The 23,738-nt window shown below is 37.7% G+C and overlaps 1 protein-coding gene across 2 annotated transcripts; it reads left to right on the top strand.

The window, feature by feature from the left end:
- The first annotated feature begins 7,735 nt into the window (after nucleotides 1–7,735).
- On the top strand, nucleotides 7,736–22,098 carry LOC133977917 (myosin heavy chain, fast skeletal muscle-like). Of its 2 annotated transcripts, none has more exons than XM_062416217.1 (39): nucleotides 7,736–7,936; nucleotides 8,094–8,237; nucleotides 8,323–8,479; nucleotides 8,681–8,708; nucleotides 8,828–8,939; nucleotides 9,028–9,120; nucleotides 9,432–9,495; nucleotides 9,575–9,673; nucleotides 9,776–9,879; nucleotides 10,060–10,198; nucleotides 10,468–10,586; nucleotides 10,690–10,839; nucleotides 10,931–11,101; nucleotides 11,197–11,503; nucleotides 11,917–11,981; nucleotides 12,586–12,673; nucleotides 13,053–13,170; nucleotides 13,257–13,380; nucleotides 13,485–13,621; nucleotides 15,073–15,328; nucleotides 15,415–15,657; nucleotides 15,746–15,922; nucleotides 16,005–16,150; nucleotides 16,251–16,341; nucleotides 16,425–16,814; nucleotides 16,920–17,046; nucleotides 17,174–17,292; nucleotides 17,389–17,585; nucleotides 17,670–17,853; nucleotides 17,938–18,103; nucleotides 18,374–18,498; nucleotides 18,622–18,930; nucleotides 19,026–19,229; nucleotides 19,852–19,977; nucleotides 20,597–20,767; nucleotides 20,942–21,046; nucleotides 21,573–21,668; nucleotides 21,823–21,954; nucleotides 22,078–22,098. In XM_062416217.1, exons 1-39 carry the CDS (start codon nucleotides 7,736–7,738, stop codon nucleotides 22,096–22,098), a joined length of 5,805 nt encoding a protein of 1,934 aa, XP_062272201.1. The 2 variants fall into 2 exon arrangements, with proteins under 2 accessions (XP_062272201.1, XP_062272200.1); XM_062416216.1 differs by having other exon boundaries at nucleotides 11,908–11,981.
- The last annotated feature ends 1,640 nt before the right edge of the window (nucleotides 22,099–23,738 follow it).

Below are 23,738 nucleotides of genomic sequence, written 5' to 3'. Positions count from 1 at the left end.
ATCTGGTGTGACTGTGACATTTGGATTATGCACATTAAAAGTTGATTCGGATTCATTGTGAACATACTAACCTCTCTATATGACCACACAGAGTGGCTACTTGGGGTGGTCTGCTCCTCCTTGTGCTACTGAGTAATACAAGTGTGTGTGTGTGTGTGTGTGTGTGTGTGTGTGTGTGTGTGTGTGTGTGTGTGTATTAATGTTGGTGGGTCTGTGGCATCTTATAAACACTAGAGGGAGCCTCAAATTTCAAAAGCTCGAACACACTTCCAATGTTACCAACTTCTGTTATTATCATCTTTGGGACTACAGCTCATGGGGTGAAAATTAATCAAGTATTCAAAAATAATGTTTTTATACATTACAAAAATAGCACCAATTAAAACAATTTGAATTCATGTATGTTTCTTCATAATTTTGTTCCCATTCATGGTCATAGGCTTGTTTTGGAGTCTACCCTACCATGCTTTGGACAGAATGCAGGGAAACAAGTCAGGCAGTCCATCAGAATCATCTTAAAACACGGTATGACACATACACACATATTCGTTGAATATGTGTTTCACGTACTGTACATGACACACTGCCTGCCTTTGGTTGTGCTTTTCAAAACAGGTATATTTTATGTTTTAATGTGGTGAGAGCTTTGAAGTCATTAACACTGCTCGCATTCATTCTTTTTATAAAATGGGAATCCAAAGTAAAATTCAGTTTTAATTGCTGTATAACTCTACAATCTACACCACAATTTCAATGTCTTTTTGACAGTACTATTATCAGTGGCGTGCACAGATAGACCCTAGGTGGTGCTATAGCACCTGCCCGTTGCCCTCTGGACCAAGCAAGTGCCCTTTTGAAAGTTTGTTGTTTTTTTAACAGTGTACTGTATGTGGCCCATGTTGACATAATAATCTATAAATGCTCGACGATTAAAAGCGTGTGATAATAATAATTTTCAGTCAGCATTGCGTATACCCACTTCTAAATCCCCCCTGATGCGCACCATTCAGTAGTATCTGCGAGCCAAATTGGCCATTTTTTTCCTAGGATGGCGAAGCCATGACCCACGCTACTCTGCCTCTAATTGGCTAGTACACGCTGTCAATCTAATCAGTAAACTGATAAGCCAATCGGAGGCAGGGAAGGGCGGGCCATGCCGAGGTTAATATTGCTAACCGACGAATTTACTTTTACAAGTTTACTTTAAATGATTTGCCTTTAGGTTATCCAATGAACCGGTAAGTTTAGGTAGATTGCTAGTTTGGGTAACGACTGAAACATTGGACACCGAGAAGAGTACAACACAAATAATACAACATGTTGCCAGTGAGATGCAGAGCAAAATCATCAGTAGCATTAGTGCATTATCCTTAAATTAGCTGTCCTAATTGACGAGGCATCTTCTTTAAGTCACAAAGCTTTCATGACAGTTTCTATTACAGCATTATTTCAAGAAGAAAGCACTTTTGAGTTTATCTGATTGATTTTGATGTGTGGAAGAGAATGATATGTGTTTTTAATCTAAGGTGAAATATGAACAAGGATGCATTGTCAAATTCAGATCTGAAGTATTTTATTTAAATAAATATTCAAAAAATAACTGAAACACCATGTTTGCCTCATTTATATTTTACATTCATGCAGGCTGCCTGTGTGACCATTAATACCTACAAACTGCTTCTGATCCAGTCATGTTAGTTTTATAATAGTGGCACATCTGGCCCACACTATCTGTTGCTAATCAGCTGTTCAAAGAAACAGTTTACAAAGGAAACTACTGACTTGCCAAGTGAGAGAATAGGTGTCATTCCTTATTGCTTAGTCCATCCAAAGTGTAGATGGACTAATAGTTCACTCAAAATGCATAGTTGTCTCTCACTAGTCTGTTGGCCAGTATTGGTTTAGTCATTTCATAATCCTTCCTCCCTGAGACTAAGCAGCAGAAATTATGTGACAATGAGCAAACACTACTGACAGATTTTTGGGTAAACTAAATAGAGTAGTCTTACATGTCACTGTTTCTAAAACAGGGCGTTTTTCTGGTCTGCGTTAAAAACGGGCAAAATTGAGAGTATACCCACTTCTCCAGGGACCACTACACCACTGATTGTAGCTGCCTAACTTGCTAAAAACCTCTCATGTGCGTATATTCCAGAGAAATAAGACAACAGTGATTGACTGATCAGTGCTATATTCCAATTGAAAGGTCAAGTAATTTTATTAACATATTGACATAAATAAATATGCAATTACATTCAACATGTAACTGTAATGTTTTTTTGTTTAAAAAAAAAAAAATCTCACACTGCTATAATAAGGCAGCCGGCAGTTCCACCTGCCGCACAAAGTGCCCTTATTTTTCACTGAGCACCTGCCCCCCAGAATGTCTGTGCACGCCACTGACTATTATATTAAATTTCCACCAAGACTGTTCCTCTAGATGCCACAAAATTTTACACACTGCATCCTTTAAATTACAAAGTGACAAAGCAATGTAAACATCCTAATGACAAACGTCTTTTAAAGTAATTTGATCACCATTACAAGTTCAGCTTGCTCCTCTGTGTCCGTTTGGTATACATTATCAAGATTTGTGAGACTGTTCTCCTTGAAATGCTAGATCATTTAAAAACAATTCAGTTAGTGGTGTGCAGCTTCTACACACAAAGGCTGCCAATTTGGAGCTTAATATGACTTACTACTGTATGTATGTAATAAGTAATTAAGTTATCTCCCTTTTCGAGGAGTGCTTTCATAGTTTGGTATACCTACTGTAGGTTCCAAGAAAGCGGGACAGATGGTGTTCATCTGTATTCAAAGGGCTACAGCAAGAACTGCTGCACTTCTTTTAAAATACGTTTTTGTTTTTTCAGCTCAGGTCAGTCTCTGGTACTTAGAAGACACTTACTGTGTGTCATTTATTGTATGCTGCTGATGTAAATCACCAGTTCATCATTAACCTGTCTCAATGGGCTTATAGTGGGCATAGCAGTGATGACTTATTAGTTATATGACTAAGAAAGACATAAATTCTCATTATTAAATGCACAATAAACTATTTTTGTTTCAAATGTTTTGGTTTGCAGTTGCTTTGTACAGTAATGTGCATTTTTACTAGATTTACACTGTTATCTAAATGTGCACTTTTCCAGTCAAAGAAACTTAATTGACTAAACCAACAAACTGATGCTCAAATATGATACCTTAATTTGCACAGGCTGAAAAACAAGAAGAAGAAGAAGAAGGGCGACGAGAGTGAAATGAAACATCTGCTGATTCATGCCAACTGAAAGAAACATCAAAGTGAAACTTGAGAAATAGCTGAAGGTACAAAACTAACTACTGTTCTGTATTTTTTGCAGTTAATTGCACCTCAATGTATAACTAAAGACAAACTGGAAGTTTAGATGACAATGTGTTGACAAAGTATACCAACAACTCTCGTTAGCTCACCCAAGTGACATTTATTTTCAGTGGTGTGCACAACTAATGGATTTAACTAATCAACTGTCAGTGATGTGTAATGCAGAGTATTCCTGGATGACAGACTGTTGGTTTAGATTTTTACAGTTACAGAAAGGGGGAGGGTTGTTCATAAGTGAGCAAAGCTGGGAAATGAGGTGATGAAGTGGATACTAGTTTGTATCCAAATGTTGAGGATATTTTGGTGTACCTATGGGGACAGAAATGGCCAGAGTGACAAACATTTAAATTTATATAAATAAATGAAATCCATTACTCCTGCACAAGCTAATTTAGAAAAACATTAGAACATGAAATATTAAAATAACTCACTACAGACAATAAAGTAAATTTATTGAAATTACAGATTTAAACAGAACTGAAGTATGCTTAAGTAATTAACTTTTGGGATCCAAAATATGATACTGTTTCTTCAAAGGGATTAAAAAAAATTGTATGAAAAAATTAGCACTCAATAATTTGTATTGAATTTTAGTATTGAATGAATTCATAGGTAAACGTTGACTGGAGTTGGACATTTACAGGAATCACGTGGCATTGCTGATTCTGAGATCAGCAAACTAAGGTCCTTTTATCACTGAAACGGAAATACAGAGCCTGTATTAACATTTAAAGATGTCAGCCTGGCTTAATGAAACATCATAATACCAGGCTAATTACCTTGCTCCACACTTACTGTACCTTAGTGTGCTTTTTAAAAATTTCACAAAAATAGAAAATGTGCACTACTCATGAAAATAAGAAACGTGTATTTTCTCACTTTAAAAGAAGTACATAAAGGACACTTACTGTACCTTCAATGCATTCACTCCCTGTGTCAGGTTTGCTAATGACTAAAGCTCCAGACATGTTTTAAGACATACTCTCATTTTTGAGTCAGTAGATGACCGAAGTCTTAACCTGTAGTTTTGGTAGCCTGACCTCAAGTTGTAGGTGTATGAACTAAATTGCACTGGCTGCATAAACTAACCTTGCCTACACTGACCTTGATGTTGAGCCACTTTCAGTACTCCATCCCAGTTACCATCGAAGTTATGCCAATATTGAATATTGAATAGTTTGTAAATAAGTAGAAAATTATTCTAACAAAAAGTGTTGAATCAGTATACAGTGTTTCTTATAATATTGGAAACAAGACAGATCCTATAAGTATCATTCCAATACATGGTATTTCTTATGCAACATGATGCTTCACATGTGGGTATTGTTTTGTGAGATTTGGTTGCAATGCTGTTCAAAGGTGAGTGTAAAACTTTAGGAAGACAAAAGCAGCAATAGGAGATTAAGAAGGTAATGTGTGTTTCATTACAAACAGGCTGTTATAATGTAGACTGTTGATACATTTTTCATGATACTAGTAAGGAAATTAAATTAGATGCAATCAATCCATAAACAAACTTTGCATCATCCACCACCGACCCAAAATCAAACCTCTTATAAGAGTTTTAACCTTTACAGAAAACCACCTCTACAGAATCAATGCACAATATGAACATAAGTCAGATTTACAAGTGATAACAAAAAACTAAACGAATTCTAAGCTGTGTCGTAAGTAGTTCACTTACCTGAATTTGCTGCATTCGGTATTATAAATATTCAGTGTTTAATGTTTCCATTTTGGTGTCAAATCATCAAACAACAAAGAAAAGTATCACTCCCAATGTCTCTTTTCTTCACTCCTTTTCTGCCCTTACTAATTTGAATTTCTCTAACACACATTAGTAAATGGAAACGCACCCAGACACACATACACACACACACACACACACAAAGCAAATTCTCAGTGTGCTGCGTAACACCTGCACACAGATGAATCATTCATCACACACAAGGGAGCATTAGTTGCAGAAATGTTTGACCACCCTGAAAACTCGACTGTATCAGTTGGCCATCTATTAAAAGCTATTAAAAGCTATTTGCTTTCATTTAGACACGTTTGCATTTGATTGTTGGTTTTGTTTTTTGTTTGTTATTTTTTAGAGCACAGTGGATGAAAAACTCAATTAAAAAATAATAGCTTATAGACACACCAATTTAGAAAATAGATGATCTTGAGTACTACTAGAGTTTATGATAGTATAACAGATTATATGTGCTGTATTTTTATATGTGGGGCTGTACTGTGATTTTATTTGTTTGTTTTCTGGCCTAATGTACAGACTTTAACTTGTTTACAGTATGTCTTATTTTTCTGTCAGACTGATTCTTTACCTCATCTCCTCCTCTTGTTTGCAGCATTACAAATGTTAACAACACACTAACTTTGACTGTACTGACTAACACAACAACAATGACCATCATATGCAGTTAAATTAATAAGGTGATAGATGGACCAATATATTGAGAGTAAAATTATTGTGTGTTAGTTCCATTTTGATTATATAAACTGATCTCTACGAGTTTACTAGAGGGAGACAAGTGAGAAACCTAAAGAAATTTCCATCAAACTATTTTCCTTTACGCCTGAAAATGCAAAGCACATTATGTCATCTGACTCTGGCATCTTGTGTCACCATTTGCAACCAGAATGTTGCACCTTATTATAGTTTTGTTTTTTTAAACTAAGTAGCTTTTTTTCTTCTTAACTGTAAATGCTATGAAACACACAGTTACACATACCTCATTTGGGCAGCGCATTTTCCCAAAAATGTACAACATGTGTAGCATCAGAGGCCCCCAAAGGGACCAAACAATAAGCAGTGCTAGTAGCATACACCCATCAAACTCATTAACTGTGGAGGAACAGAGACATAAATTAGTTTCTTTAGATTTCTACTTACTAAGAAACATAAACTTATCTAAATTAAACTTGTTGAGTTTATGACCTAGTCACAAACTGAGAGCTTCACAGCCTGGACACTTTTTTGGGGGGCCTAGTAACTCGATGCTGAAATACATCTGACATGTAATTAACAGAGGCGTTCAATGCATTTGTAAACAATGGTAATAGCTTGGGCCCTTGTGAGCTGGTGACTATATTTGCTTTAGGACCTAATAAGACTTTTAAGAAAGGCCAGACATATTGAATGTCACCTTTTATGGCAACTTAATCAGACCACAAGAGAATACTTTAACTGCGTTTAAGGTGTCAACTTTCTTTTGGAGAGAAAGCACAACAGCATAATGGACCATAATGGGATCTTAAATTAGCTACAAGTGAACATTTGGCCATATGCTCAGGAGATGCTTCAAACAATGTCACTGCCAACAGACTTTTATGTATACATGCAGATGGACAACAAAAACCTGGAAAATAACTTTCTAACTCACATATATGCACATTTCAAGTAATCGTTTGATTCCTTATTTTCATTTATATAAATACTTTAAAAAATCCTATAGTATCTCAGAAATACAGTACACATCAATTATACCTTCTGGTAAAACCATTGTGCACATATTATAATATAGTAGGTATATGTATTAAAATATGTAGTTATAATGTGCCATCATCTCCACTGTTTTTTTTTCCTTTGTTTTTTGTTATATGGAATAAGGTGACACCAGTTGTGACGATGAGTTGGGGAAGACATCTGATATCATTCTTCCAAGAGACGCTCATTGACCTAAACAGGAGGGCTGGTCCTGTGTGGAGGCTGAAGATGTCGGTATAAAAGAAGCTCGTCCACGTCCAGGCTCCTCAGAAGTTTTGGACTGACAGGCTGCCAACGAAGGTGAGTCTTCTCATACACTCATACTCCTCCCATACGTTCACAGGGATCATTCATTTTGATTAATTCATTGCTCAAGAATAGTTCTTTTGCAAGATTTGCTTGAACGTGGAAAAAGTTACTGATTTAAGTTTTAGTAAAGCTGAACGGTTTTTCTATTTCTAATTTGACCTTTTTCTAGTATCCACCCGGCAGCTGCGTCATTTGACAACAAAAAGGTAAATTCATACAACTGGTAAAATTAAATGAAATATGTATTAATAAACCATGTAGTATTGTATTTATTATAAATATAAACTACATAAACTATATAACTATATAAAATAGTCTATCAATTTGTCTTGGAGAATACATCTCTAGTACATGAAAAGATTGCTGGCTATGAACATAATAATCTTACTAGTCCTTAGTTAAGTGCTGGTATGGCAGTGGCTATTTAATCATTCTCAATGTAGTACAGTCATTTGACAACAGTATAGGAGACATTGTAGAAGTCACCACTTGTGCATCTGTCTACCTACCTTGCTTTTAAAATGAATGACTATTGACTTGTTTTTATTTCCTTGCAGTAAAGAGTCATCATGGGGGACCCTGAAATGCAGTGTTTTGGCCCGGCGGCCATTTACCTCCGGAAGCCAGAAAAAGAGAGAATGGAAGCTCAAAACACTCCTTTTGATGCCAAGACAGCTTACTTTGTGACTGAGCCCAAAGAGATGTACCTCAAGGGGAAACTTGTGAAGAAAGAGGGTGGCAAAGCCACTGTGGAAACTCTATGTAGAAAGGTGAATATGAAAAAAATACAGAGCGCTAAATAATATTTTTGATGTAGAATCTGGACTGCAGTGACATTATACTAGACTCACAGATCAGTCTATAAACGCAAACGACTGCAGGACCGTAACTAAACTTATTTCTATGCCTCTTCTGTCAAATTGGCAGACTATCACTGTAAAAGATGATGAAATCTTCCCCATGAACCCTCCAAAGTACGATAAGATTGAGGATATGGCCATGATGACCCACCTCAGTGAGCCCACTGTGCTGTATAACCTCAAAGAGCGCTATGCAGCATGGATGATCTACGTGAGTGTGACCTGATCAACACATTAATAGCCGTATGACCATTGCAGGGATGATGTGTCAGTAACAATCCTCTCTGTCTCCACAGACCTACTCTGGGTTGTTCTGCGTCACTGTGAACCCCTACAAGTGGCTCCCGGTGTACGATTCAGTGGTTGTATCAGGATACAGAGGCAAAAAGAGGATTGAGGCTCCACCCCACATCTTCTCCATCTCTGATAACGCATATCAGTTCATGCTCAAAGGTATCAGTCTTTTTGTAAGCAAAATCTATGTAGGCTCAGGATAGAGCCAGAATTATAAAAAATGATCTTCCACAGCAGTTTGTTCTCACATTTAGTCATTTAGTAACACAGTGACTGCTGCAATATAATAATATAATGCAACAATACTCTTTATGAAAAATGAATGAAATACTGTGTCTTAATATTACTTTCTCTCAACAGATCAGGAGAATCAGTCAATCCTGATTACGTAAGTCAATTCAAAAGAGAGTTAACTCGGATTGACATAATTCAGACTGAGGTCCATATTATGTCTGATTTACACTAATTCATGTGTCATGTCTCCTGTAAAATTGTTTTATATTCTAGCGGAGAATCCGGTGCAGGAAAGACTGTCAACACCAAACGTGTCATCCAGTACTTTGCGACAATCGCAGTAGCTGGAGGAAAGAAATCTGAGCAAACTTCTGGAAAAATGCAGGTAATATGTGGTACAGATGTATATCTGTGGAAATTGGAATCACACGAAAACCCCAAAAACATGTCATGTTATGTAACGTCATTTTAAGGGGTCGCTGGAGGATCAAATCATTGCAGCTAACCCACTGCTGGAGGCCTATGGTAATGCCAAAACTGTGAGGAATGACAACTCATCCCGTTTTGTAAGTTTTTCTTCACAAAATCTGTCTGCTTTAAAAATTTGTTTGTTTTAAGATGATCCAGCAGTACTCTACCCTATCACAGTATGTTGTGCAGTATCTAATTTTAAAAGCATTCTGGTCACAAATATTTTGCTTGTGTAGTGTTAAATAATTTGGCTTGATATATTTCCATATATTTTGAAGATTTGAAGTAAACACCTAAGCAAATGTCTGCTAGCATTCAAATACACCACATTTACTACCAAGTATTAGGCTTCTGCACCATTACAGTGAGTTACAAATACATACTCACAACAGCGTTCTTTCTTTAGGGTAAATTCATCAGAATCCATTTTGGATCAACTGGAAAGTTGGCTTCAGCTGATATTGAAACATGTAAGCCTCCAGTTATTTATCATCCAGAAGATTTGATAAAAGGACAAACTGTAAACCCCCTTATTGCTTTGTTTTATAGATCTGCTGGAGAAGTCTCGAGTGACATTCCAGCTGTCTGCTGAGAGGAGCTACCACATCTTCTATCAGCTCATGACAGGCCACAAACCTGAACTGATTGGTGAGCAGTTTGACCATGTATCATTTAACCTGTGTTGTATTTATACCATAAATACAGGCTTCACCTGAGTTTGTTTACTGATGTGCAGTAAATATTTTCCAGAGGCTCTTCTCATCACCACCAACCCTTACGACTATCAAATGATCAGTCAGGGTGAAATCACTGTCAAGAGTATCAATGACATTGAGGAGTTCATTGCCACTGATGTGAGTTGACCTACTGTATTGCAATATCTAAAACTTCAAAAAGTTTTTCTTTCAGAGCTACTACACAATAGTCAACCCTAATTATAAACATTTGTCATGGAGGATTTTTATTGAAAATGTTTCAGATAACCTAAGACAAACATATTACAATATGTGTGTTTTTGTCAATTTTTTCTGCAGACTGCCATTGATATCCTGGGCTTTACTGCAGAGGAGAAGATAGGCATTTACAAGTTGACTGGAGCTGTGATTCATCACGGAAACATGAAGTTCAAGCAGAAGCAGCGTGAAGAGCAGGCTGAGCCTGATGGCAATGAGGGTAAATGTTGGACTAAAATTTCTCCATTTCATATAACAAAAAAACTATTTTTCATTACTAACATAGTGAAATGGATTTTTCATGACATCCATTTAATTGGAGTTCCTATATTCAATCGTGCTCTCACAATTGCATTGTAAAAGGTAGGGAGGTAAGAGAGGATGGATAAATATGATAAAAAGTACTTTATATTCTCAGATCAAACCTTTTCACCTTTTGATTGACATTTTGTGTCACTGTTAATCTTTAATGGTTTCTGTTTTCACCAGAGGCTGATAAAATCGCCTACCTCATGGGCCTCAACTCAGCCGATATGCTCAAGGCTTTATGTTACCCTAGAGTGAAGGTCGGCAATGAAATGGTGGTTAAAGGTCAGACTGTGCCACAGGTAATTTACATAAAGATTTTATGAAAACAATTCATTTTTCAGTAAAAGTATACCAGTATTCCCATATAACCAGATTTCCAACTCTTCCAATCCTTAAATCTAGGTGCATAATGCTGTCATGGCTCTCTGCAAGTCTTGCTATGAGAAAATGTTCTTGTGGATGGTTGTGAGAATCAATGAGATGTTGGACACTAAGCAGCCCAGAAACTTTTTCATCGGTGTCCTGGATATTGCTGGGTTTGAAATTTTTGATGTAAGTAAGCTGTACATTCACTAGCTCTTGTTTATGCAATGTTAACCAGCACAATTAAACACTGTTATTGTATCTTCTCTCTTACCCCAAGTACAACAGCTTGGAGCAGCTTTGCATCAACTTCACCAATGAAAAACTGCAACAGTTTTTCAACCATCACATGTTTGTCCTGGAACAAGAAGAGTACAAGAAAGAGGGGATTGAGTGGGAGTTTATCGACTTCGGCATGGACTTGGCTGCCTGCATTGAGCTTATTGAGAAGGTACAGGAAAGATATTTATAATGAAGAAAAAGTTTCTTGGAAAAAAATATTTCCACTATAGAATACAGAATTTAATTTTATGTTATCATTTACAGCCAATGGGCATTTTCTCCATCCTTGAAGAGGAGTGCATGTTCCCCAAGGCTTCGGACGTAACCTTCAAGAACAAACTGTATGATCAGCATCTTGGTAAAAGTGCCCCCTTCCAGAAACCTAAACCTGCCAAAGGCAAAGCTGAAGCCCATTTCTCCCTGGTTCACTATGCTGGCACTGTTGATTACAATGTCACTGGCTGGCTGGACAAGAACAAGGACCCCTTGAACGATTCAGTTGTTCAGCTCTACCAGAAGTCTTCAGTCAAATTGCTGGGTCACCTCTATGCTTCACATGCCGGAGCGGATGGTAAGGGCCGTAGTTTGAAAAATAAATATAAAGATATGTCTGGTGTTCAGTGAAGCTGCTGGTCTTGCTGTTTGTATCTCATGTCCCAGGAGAAGTTAGTTTTTTCCTACTATTATACTCAGCATGTAAGAAGGAAGGTATAGCATACTTCATCATGGTAATTTCAGTGAAACATCACCTTAAAAAAAAAGAATGGAATGGATGCATGTTATATTAACATACTGACCCACTGTACATTGTTTTTTCAGGGGGGGGGGGGGTTATACAAAGAATTGAACTATTTAAGATAAAAGTATAAAAAATATAACATCAAACAACAAATCTGCTATACTTGGAAATAATTCATTCAGCAATTTGCCAAATGAGGATGCAACATAAAAATGACTCTGTAAATACATTCACAGATGCTAAAGGTGGTGGAAAGAAAGGTGGCAAGAAGAAGGGTGGTTCTTTCCAGACTGTGTCAGCTCTCTTCAGGGTAAATTTGATTTTAACAAATAATTTTCATGGTTGTTTAGAAACACTTGACTGTGCATTAAAAGTGAAGGGAATTGCTAATAATAAGACATCATAACACTAAGCTTTATGCAGGAATCATGCATTTAGTACAGTAAATGACTAATTGGCAGCATAGATTTCTTCTTATCAAGGCAGGTTTATTACCTACTTGCAATTGCTGCAGATAAATGTGGTGTATTGATCAGTCAGACCTTCAACATCGGTGCAACCTGAAGGAGGAGCAAACAGAATTATATATTTCTTATTCCAATCATCTGTCAAACATTTAATGACAAACCGCTTTTGGGGAAAAAACTAAATGTATATTTTAATTTTGACAGCACATGAAAAACCTTCAACCTTTACAAACTGAAATCTCACATTTTTAGCTTGTTTATTTGCCATAATTTCTACTTTTGTGCTGAGAAATGTTTGGTCACACCTTCCCATACTCTTGAATGAGAAAGTGTGTCCCGTCTTTTGACTGTCACTGTATATGTATGGCTTTTAATTTGATTGTACAGTACTGTCAGTGTCAACATTTTTAGGAAAATAAAACTTATAAATGTTTTGTCCTTCAACAGGAAAACTTGGGCAAGTTGATGACCAACTTGAGGTGTACTCACCCACATTTTGTGCGCTGTTTAATTCCCAATGAGTCAAAAACACCGGGTAAGTGTGCACTCTGCACTTTTGTTACTCAGACATAATACTTCTTTTCTTTTTTTAATTACCAGCAGGTTTATGTTATTTTGTAGATCATCACCTCATGAATCCACGCATTACTCGTCTACCTGTTCATTCATTCATGTTCATCAAGTACAGCACCAGTCAAAAGTTTGGACACACCTTACCATTCACTCGAATGTGAAAGCATGTTCAAACTTTTGACTGATGCTGTACTTGCCTGTATACCCCACAGTTACTGTCACAAAGCAGGACAATGTCTTTAGATGACAGATTAAACTGGGACAGTCACTCTTATTTATTCTCTACAGTACTACTGAACGGGAAGATAAATTATGTCTGGCTGTCCTTGTTTCTGTTCAAGGTCTGATGGAGAACTTCCTGGTCATCCACCAGCTGAGGTGTAATGGTGTGCTCGAAGGTATCAGAATCTGCAGGAAAGGTTTCCCCAGCAGGATTCAATATGGTGACTTCAAGCAGAGGTAGCTGTTCCTTTACTTCACATATGTTTCTTTACCTCAGCAATGACTTTTTTTCATACTGATCTGATTCAAGTAAAATCTTTCAGATACAAAGTATTGAATGCTAGTGTCATCCCGGAGGGACAGTTCATCGATAACAAGAAGGCCTCAGAGAAACTCCTGGAATCCATAAATGTGGACAAATCACAGTATAGATTTGGCCACACGAAGGTAAATGAAAACACTTAAGTATAATCATGAAATAATGAGATCTCCTTGTAGCTTGAAACAGAAAAATATTTAGATTAATTCAACGTTACAATATTTGTCAACAGGTATTCTTCAAGGCTGGACTGCTGGGTACGCTTGAGGAGATGAGAGACGAGAAACTGGTTGAACTGGTGACCATGACTCAGGCTCTCTGCAGAGGTCACCTCATGAGACGAGAATTTGTCAAGATGATGCAGCGAAGGTGATTTTACTATTTTGTAAACTTCAAAAATATTGTGGTACTTTAAGCAAACAACAGATGAAACAAAAATTCCTGTTTCATTAACGAGTAAAGTTTGTCCAACAACATGGTTCTCATGAAAGTGTTGACTGCAGTTTGATTAGTTTCTCTCCTGCTGTAATCGAAAGGCCAAAGATTTTTCTGTGCAGGTTTAGATGAATCCATAGCTCACGTTTTGTCTTCTTCGCTCTTCTTGATTCGGTCTCATGTCTTACTGTTACATGTTTTGTTTCTCATTTGCTGATTTAAATATGATAGCAGTGCTCCAACAGTTTATTTACTTTCTTCTGCTCATGGCCTGACAAAAATATATAACAAGAAAAACGAATGCCACGCAAAGCCACAGTTTTAAAAAGTTTGTAATATATATTTTTGATGTAAAGCTTTAACATTTAACATTAACATTTATAGGTCAGCACTCATACTGGAAGGCTGACAGTATTAGAAAATAATTTCTTCTCCATACTTCCGTGTGTACACAACATTGTCAAAGTTTGATTTATTTTCTTCAGGTAATGTGGAAAACTCAAATGCTTCCTAAAACTGAAAGCATGGTGGAATTGGTTATTCTGCAATGGAGATTGCAGTTACTTCTGGTCGACTGACTCACTGTTTTGGGCCTGAGCTTGTGTGCGGTGAAATGTAGAGTTTCTTCAAAGCAGTTGCCCCTGGCTAATATTTAACACAGTTCAGTACAGTTGGTACTGCAGCACTGTCTGACATCCTAATGAGATCCAGGGAGACACGAGATTCTGCACCTATCGCTTTGGAGAGCATCTACATGGGTGATATAAATAATTTTGGACATATTTACATCTTCAGAGATATTGCATTTGCAGTTTTTTACTCTTCACTTGATGTTGCAGAGGCTCATTGAAAAATTCTAAGAATAGAATATATATTAGTGGATATACTATTGCATATGCTGTATCTAATGCACCATGGTATCCACAAGCAGTCGGGTGGACTACTGGAGGCCAAGTACTTCCTTTATTATCTGTTTGATACCTGGGGAGACTTCCACATGTGAGCTGCCTCCTCTTCATTTCTCTGACCTAGTTTAAGCTCTTTAATGTTGGGACAATAAAGGAGAGTGTGCCAGTGTATTCACTCATGAGGATTTCCTCTGTGAAGAGTTGGCCACAGAGGTCAAACTGATAACAATAACATATTTCCACAATGCTATCATTTTCAAGCTCCTGAAATCCACTTCTACCCACAAACAGTCTTTCCTTTCTTTCTTTCGGCACACTCAAACATGCCTTCTTTGTGGGTGCTAAAAATGCCTGACATTACAGCAATAAGAAACCATTTCACTACATCATCCTTGTTTGTTAAATACATTTGCATATATTCTTTTGAACTAGGCAAGTTAAAAAAAACTACTCTTTTTTTCTGTCTTGTATCACCAGGGAAGCCATTTACTCCATCCAGTACAACATTCGCTCATTCATGAATGTCAAAACGTGGCCATGGATGAAGCTTTACTTCAGAATAAAGCCTCTGCTGAAGAGTGCAGAGACTGAGAAAGAGATGGCCCAAATGAAAGAAGATTTTGAAAAAACCAAAGGGGAGCTAGCAAAAGCTCTGGCTAAGAAGAAGGAACTGGAGGAGAAGATGGTTGCTGTCCTGCAGGAGAAGAATGACCTGCAACTACAAATTCAGTCTGTATGTAAAATAGAAAGAGGAAGTTCCTTTTTCAGATTTTTACAATGAACTAATAATATTTTAATTGCATGTCATTGCAAATCTAGGAAGGTGAAAACCTTTCTGATGCAGAGGAGAGGTGTGAGGGGCTCATTAAAGCAAAAATCCAGCTTGAGGCCAAAGCCAAAGAAACGGCTGAGAGACTGGAGGATGAGGAAGAACTCAACGCTGAGCTGACTGGAAAGAAGCGCAAGCTGGAGGATGAGTGCTCTGAGTTGAAGAAGGACATTGACGACTTGGAGCTTACCCTGGCCAAAGTGGAAAAGGAGAAACATGCCACTGAGAACAAGGTTGGTGTATAATTCATAAGGCCTTAAAGTCCAACTTCAGAGAACATCAGAACCCTTTGAAATTATTTTCACAATATTGCCAATATAGGTTAAAAACTTGGTTGAGGAGATGGCTTCTCAAGATGAGACCATTGCCAAGTTGACCAAGGAGAAGAAAGCTCTCCAAGAGGCCCATCAGCAGACCCTTGATGATCTTCAGGCAGAGGAGGACAAAGTCAACATTCTGACGAAGGCCAAGACTAAGCTGGAGCAGCAAGTGGATGATGTATGTAACAATAACAGACTATAATTTCAATCCCCTTGACACTTTAAAAGCAAATAATAATGCCTCATCTTGGTTAAAAAAGCTTGAAGGTTCTCTGGAGCAAGAAAAGAAGCTCCGTATGGACCTTGAGCGAGCTAAAAGAAAGCTGGAAGGAGATCTGAAACTGGCCCATGAATCCATAATGGATCTGGAGAACGACAAGCAGCAGTCTGATGAGAAAATCAAAAAGTAGGAATTTGAAAAAGCATCCTTCTTGCAGTAAATAATTATGTAAGAGGATCTACTAAAACTCATCTTTAATACACTGAATTACTTTCATCCTCTCCAGGAAGGACTTCGAGATGAGCCAGCTTCTGGGTAAGATTGAGGACGAGCAGATTCTTGGGGTCCAGTTACAGAAAAAGATAAAGGAACTTCAGGTATAATTTGGACAAGTGTCAGTCAGAGTAAAAGAACATTCAAATATCTTGAATCATTTTCAGTTAAACCATGTCTGTTTCAGGCTCGTATTGAGGAGTTGGAGGAAGAGATTGAGGCTGAGCGGGCAGCTCGGGCCAAGGTGGAGAAACAGAGGTCTGATCTCTCCAGGGAACTGGAGGAGATCAGTGAGAGGCTTGAAGAATCTGGAGGAGCAACATCTGTTCAGATTGAGATGAACAAGAAGCGCGAGGCCGAGTTCCAGAAACTGCGTCGTGATCTTGAAGAGTCCACCCTGCAGCACGAGGCCACCGCCGCAGCTCTCCGCAAGAAGCAGGCTGACAGTGTGGCAGAACTGGGAGAACAGATTGATAACCTTCAGCGTGTCAAACAGAAACTGGAGAAAGAGAAAAGTGAATATAAGATGGAGATTGATGACCTCAGTAGCAACATGGAGTCCATTGCCAAGTCAAAAGTAAAAGTCTTTAAATTAAATACTTATACAGTAAATAATCCATGTTTTATTGTCTACAGAAGAATTATGACTATATTGTTATAAATTACTTACTTTTGTTGGTAGGTTAACCTGGAGAAATTGTGTCGTACTCTTGAGGATCAAATGAGTGAATTAAAGTCCAAGAATGAAGAACATGTCCGTCAGTTAAATGATATTAATGTTCAAAGAGCAAGACTGACAACTGAAAATGGTGAGTGTAACATCTGGGATGAAAACCAATGAAAACAGACTCAGAAATGATTTTGAAAACAATATTGTATAACATAGCACAAACCACTTAATATATAAAATAAATAATTGCTCTTTATCCTAATTAGGGGAATTTGGTCGTCAGTTGGAGGAAAAGGACTCTCTTCTTTCACAGCTTACAAGGAGCAAGCAGGCCTATATTCATCAGATTGAGGAGCTCAAAAAGCACCTTGAGGAAGAAGTTAAGGTACTGCTATGCTTTTGTCCTTATAAATGTAGCCATTAATGCTCTGATGCATTTATTAGTACTAATTTGCCATATTTTGTGTTATGTCATTATCAGGCCAAGAACGCCCTGGCTCATTCTCTTCAGTCAGCTCGTCATGACTGTGACCTGCTCAGAGAGCAGTATGAGGAGGAGCAGGAGGCCAAGGCTGAGCTGCAACGTTCAATGTCCAAGGCCAACAGCGAGTTGGCTCAATGGAGAACCAAATATGAGACTGATGCCATTCAGCGCACTGAGGAGCTTGAGGAGGCAAAGTAATGAACAGTCCTGAAGTCACATGGTTTCCACATGCATTGATTCTGTAAATCATCATAAAACCAGTTAATGTGTATTTGCAGGAAAAAGCTTGCCCAGCGTCTTCAGGATGCAGAGGAATCCATTGAGGCTGTGAACGCAAAATGTGCCTCTCTGGAAAAGACAAAACAGAGACTGCAGGGTGAAGTGGAAGACCTGATGATCGATGTGGAGAGAGCTAATGCTGTGGCTGCTACCCTCGACAAGAAGCAAAGGAACTTTGACAAGGTTAGATATTGTTGTGTACACCCACAGTGCTGACTGGTGAATGTGAGGTTAATGTGAAAGCTAAAATATTTGTTGTTCTTTCAGGTTCTTGCTGAATGGAAGCAGAAGTATGAGGAGAACCAGGCAGAGCTGGAAGGAGCCCAGAAGGAAGCTCGTGCTTTAAGCACTGAGATTTTCAAAATGAAAAACTCCTATGAAGAAGCTCTGGACCACCTGGAGACCCTGAAGAGGGAGAACAAGAACCTGCAACGTAAGACAACAAATCTTGTTTGTGTTCTTTTTTTCAAAAAAAAATTATCCAATTTAAATATCCATGAAAATCATTATGAAGTATACAACTCTAAAAAGCTTTGGACAGATAAATATTTGATGATGAACAGTGTTATTATAACACTTAACTATTGTGTTGGTAAATAAATTAATAAGTGAATTTCCTAATTTTATTTTATTTTATTTTATTTTATTTTTTTAAATTTATTTATTTATTTATTTATTTGTTTGTATGTCTTTTTATCAACAGAGGAAATTACTGATTTGACTGAACATATTGGAGAATCAGGAAAGACAATTCATGAGCTGGAAAAAGTGAAAAAGTTAGTGGAGACTGAGAAATCAGAAATTCAAACAGCTCTCGAGGAGGCAGAGGTACAGTATTCAAAACGATGCATTTCAAAAAAAGATGAAGAGCTGGGGTTTACAGTACAGTTATCTTGATGGATATTTGATGCTTCAGTTTGTGAAAGTTCTTCTTTGCTTCTCATCTCACAGGCTACACTGGAGCATGAAGAATCCAAGATCCTCCGTGTTCAGCTGGAGCTTACCCAAGTGAAAAATGAAATCGACAGAAAACTTGCAGAGAAGGATGAGGAGATCGAGCAGATCAAGAGGAACAGTCAGAGAGTGATTGAGTCCATGCAGAGCACTTTGGACGCTGAGATCAGAAGCAGGAACGATGCCCTGAGAATCAAGAAGAAGATGGAGGGAGACCTCAATGAGATGGAGATTCAGCTGAGTCACGCCAGCCGCCAAGCTGCTGAAGCCCAGAAACAGCTGAGAACTGTCCAGGAACATCTTAGGGTCAGGCAGAAATATGGATAAACACATAAATATGCATCAAAACAGCTACAGTACATGATGTAAATTGCTAAATAGAACTTGTGTCATGAATTCAGGATACCCAGCTGCACCTTGATGAAGCTGTGAGAGATCAGGTGGACCTGAGAGAGCAGGTCGCCATGGTAGAGCGCAGGAACAACCTGATGCAGGCTGAGATCGAGGAGCTGAGAGCTGCACTGGAGCAGACAGAGAGAAGCCGCAAAGTGGCTGAACAGGAGCTGGTTGATGCCAGTGAGCGTGTGGGGCTGCTGCACTCTCAGGTACTATAAATATATTTTACAAGTACTGGTGAAATACAAGATACCCTTGTAAATTTAAAAAAGAAAAACTATTAAGGAACTAATATGTAATATATTTGCTGTACTAACTCATAAAATCAGAGATTAAGGAAACATGAAATACTGGCTTCTGTGACTATAATACTACAACCATTGTTTTTGTTCAAATTTCCATCCTGGTGCTGAGGGTCCGTTTTTGTTTTGTCCGGTGGGATTCTACCAAACCCCCCATCCCCCCCACCCCCAACCCCGACCATTCGACCTGATCATGGTGGTGGCACGAAATGCAATCTGAAGTGGTTGTGGTCATTGTCTGTGAGATCAGGTTGACGCTTATTTTCGACACCACAGGTTGCCAGAAATGAAACATTGGCACACAAACAGAGTTGCAGCCATGGAGGCAAGCAAACAACAACAAACAAACAAACTGGGTTGATTGAGATAGATTTAACCCTACTTAAAAACCCACATGAGCTTTGAGTCTGGGGAGGACAAGTGGGCGGGGCGGGTCCCTCCTATATATTGAATTTGGACTGCAGTTCCCATATTAAACATTTGCTGTCAGTGTTCCATATTCCTCCTTTGATTTTGTCTTTTCTTTTAGAATACAAATCTTATAAACACTAAAAGGAAGTTGGAAGCTGACCTGACCCAAATCCAAGGTGAAGTGGAAGATGCTATTCAGGAAGCAAGAAATGCTGAAGAAAAGGCCAAGAAGGCCATCACTGATGTGAGCACCATTTTCTTTCCTCAGTGTGACAGTATACTTCTGCATGCACCTACATACAGTTGGCTTCTTTCTTTGTAAAGCAGAATGAAATAGATCCCCTGACAAATTTTAGATGCAGTAAAATATGCATACAATTTTGTGAAAACAAAATGCTGGGAAGAAATATCTCAGAACTGTGAACTCAGAACCTCCAACTGTGCAATGTAAGAGATGTTGGAGAAAAAAAAGGCTATTTATATAGCAATGGTCAATGCAGCTTGGGTGAATGACAGTAATAGCCGCTAGGAGGAGCTCTAACGCCAAGTTAACAGGTTATACAAGATGTTTTTGATTTACAATCAGGAATCACTGATGGGCTTGATTTTGTTAAACTAAACAGTAACAATAAATTAACTTGAAAATTGATCTCAGGCAACAACCAATGATCAATACATTTTACCCAAATCTGTGTGTGAGAAAATTTGAACCTTAATGGACATTATAACCCCAGGTGTCCATGTGTATTGTTTGATATTTATTGCTAAATAGTGCTCTGTAGTCAATCTTTTTTTGTAAACTTTTATATTCAGGTAATAATTAACATTCTGCTTTTTATTTTCCTTCTTGACTCCATGTGTAGGCTGCCATGATGGCAGAGGAGTTGAAAAAGGAGCAGGACACCAGCGCTCATTTGGAGAGGATGAAGAAGAACCTGGAGGTGACAGTGAAGGACCTGCAGCACCGCCTTGATGAAGCTGAGAATCTGGCCATGAAGGGTGGCAAGAAGCAGCTCCAGAAACTGGAGGCTAGAGTAAGTACACCTGCTTTGTTTTTGTTCTGTATTCCTGCACTTCAGATATGAAATGAAACTATTGTTGAGATGAAGGAAATTGTTGCCCTTTTTGAACAAACACCAAACAAAGTTTCGTCATGTCACTGCCCTGTTAAAACATTCAGTCCATAAATCTGCCTGTTTTTTGTAAAGGTTCGAGAGCTGGAAGGTGAGGTTGAAGCTGAGCAGAGACGTGGCGCTGAAGCTGTGAAAGGTGTCCGCAAGTATGAACGCAGGATGAAAGAACTGACTTATCAGGTAAAGAAAACCAAAACATTAATTAGTTATTATCAAATTATAATATTTTTTTGAAGAGTTTCGTTAATTTGAGCAGCTCGGTGCAGAATGTGTTTTAAACCCCTAGAGGGCATGAATCACAATCATACAGTATGTCTGAGGCTCCAACTGTTCTTGACATACTGAAATGAGATACAGTAAAGACCAAAGCTAACAATATACATACTACTGTTGCCACTATAAGCACACACAGTTGTGTGCTTATTATTGTGTGTGTTCAACATTTATGTGAACACATTTTCACTGTGAAAAATTGGAAACTGGAGGAACTCCTGCATTTACATTTCTCTGCTGTTGTGCATTCATCTCTTCAGTATATGCAGTCTGTTTGGTTTTACTCCCTCCTGTCAGTCTTCAGCTGCGAATATCTTTCCATGTGAATATATTGAATGTTCTCAAGCATTGAAGATGTTCATAAACCCAGAGGGGATGATTGTTTTCCTTGAAGTTTTAGTATCAAACAGACTATACTGTGTACCACCTCTAGACTGAGGAGGACAAGAAGAACATTGCAAGACTTCAGGATCTGGTGGACAAGCTGCAGCTGAAAGTGAAATCCTACAAGAGGCAGTGCGAAGAAACTGTGAGTGACGCAAATAGGCTTTACACCAGTAACACTTTCTTAAACTGTGGTTAACACCAGAGGACTGACAGCATGATATAGCATGATTTAATGACTCTGTTGTTTTCATATCATACAAATGGTAAGATCTGAACTTCCACCTTGTTCTGTCCAGGAGGAGCAGGCCAACAACCACCTGTCCAGGTACAGGAAGGTTCAGCATGAGATGGAGGAGGCTCAGGAGAGAGCGGACATCGCCGAGTCACAGGTCAACAAGCTAAGAGCCAAGAGCCGTGAAATCTTCAGGGTATGTTCATCTTAATTATTTTTCTTTTTGTAGTAATGACACTGCCAGTGATAATAATAATGAATGTCAGTATCTTGAGAGAACATTCTGACTCCTTACTGTCTCTTCTGTATTCATTTAAAGGGAAAGGAAGCTGAAGAATAAACATCAGTATTGATGAGACACAATACAAGAAATCATACAATATGATCTTTTTGTTTGACGTGTTAAGTGTGTAATAAAGCTGCAAGCAACTTGATGTCTTTTAATGGTGTTTTTGTTCTGTTAAAGTTTGTTTCGGTTAATAAGCTCAGTGTTATGTGAAGAGGACTACCTTTACACAAACATTGCAAGTAACTAGAAAAGGTACACTGTCCAAACATAAAGATGAAGATTCAAGTCAACAGACACTTAATGCAATATAGGCAGTGTCAACACCGGTATCTGTTCTGAAAATCCCTCTGGATTATCGCACAGAAAAATTAATTTTATCCAAGAAAATTCAGAGATTCCTTTGTTAAAGCCAAAAATAAAATAAAAAATAAAAAAAAGATTTATCACAAAATCAAACGTATACACTAAAAGTATGACTTATCTTAATTACAACTCTTTATCCATTCAACAAAAGATCTTCCCATGTCAAAAATCTGACAAATGACCTACATCCATCAGAAGAACATAAATCTAATAGTTAACAGTCACAGTGGAATCACAAAGTGATTTTGAAAAGTGTAATTTAAACCTGTCCACTGTGGGGTTCAACCCTTCAAAATAGGCTGGTTATCAACTGTTGCCTGTTGTCACATAAAAGTTCCCTAGGTTACGATAACTGCAAATCTTTCACGTGTGGTGATAATGTTACTCGCAGTCTAGTGACCTTACAGTTTTTCTATGTGCTTCAAACATATGTTGCACTATGTCAAGTTGGGGTCCTTGGATCAAAATAGACCTATTAGTGAACCTCAACACGCAGTGATTCTATTCCCGCTGTTTATGCAACTGTACGTTAAAATGTATTACGAACAAATTAATTGGCTTCTAATTTAGCTTTCTAGAATAATAATGCAAGTTATTATATAAAGAAATTTCAATATTTTTTAATTTCGCTAAATAGCCAATAATGAAAATGCACTTGTTTGAACAATTAAAAAAAGTTAAGAAAGGATCAGTAATCATATTCAGACAGTTCCAAATATTAATATTTATCGTAGTGATCTTCATTAGGAATGTTTTTGAAGACTGTAATAAAAGGACATGAATGAAAGATGAAGCTGAGCAAACTGATGGGAGGAATGAGTCAAGATAAATATATGTGGAAGGAGGAATACAAATTGTTCACTTAATTACTTTATTATATATTATATAATTATGCAAGTTCCTATTGGAGACCAAGACTTGTCAGACAATCATAAAAGTGATTGATTATTCTGTCTTATTAATTAGCAATTGATCTCATTCCTTTAAAATTGTGTCACATATACAAACATGTCAGCTTAGTGTTAGAAGTTGCTGCTGCTTAAAGCAGTAAGATTTGACTTCAATCCATCAATCCATCAATCCATCAATCCATCAATCCATCAATCCATCAATCTTGATTTAAACTTAAATAAACAATAGAAATCTGGAAAATATTAAATTAAACTGACATACACATCAATGGACCTATTTATTATTATATGTATATTTTACTTCTGAAACTGGACTCGGAGTTGTGAACACTTCTGCCCTTTTGTTAAACTGGGAATAAGACCACCAAGTGAGGGTTTTATATCAAAGGTTGTTCCACAATAAGACTTGAGGTCAGT

Source organism: Scomber scombrus, chromosome 3 (genome assembly GCF_963691925.1).
Source record: "Scomber scombrus chromosome 3, fScoSco1.1, whole genome shotgun sequence".
Classification (NCBI taxonomy): Eukaryota; Metazoa; Chordata; class Actinopteri; order Scombriformes; family Scombridae; genus Scomber; species Scomber scombrus.
This window is presented reverse-complemented; position numbering and strand designations above follow the sequence as displayed.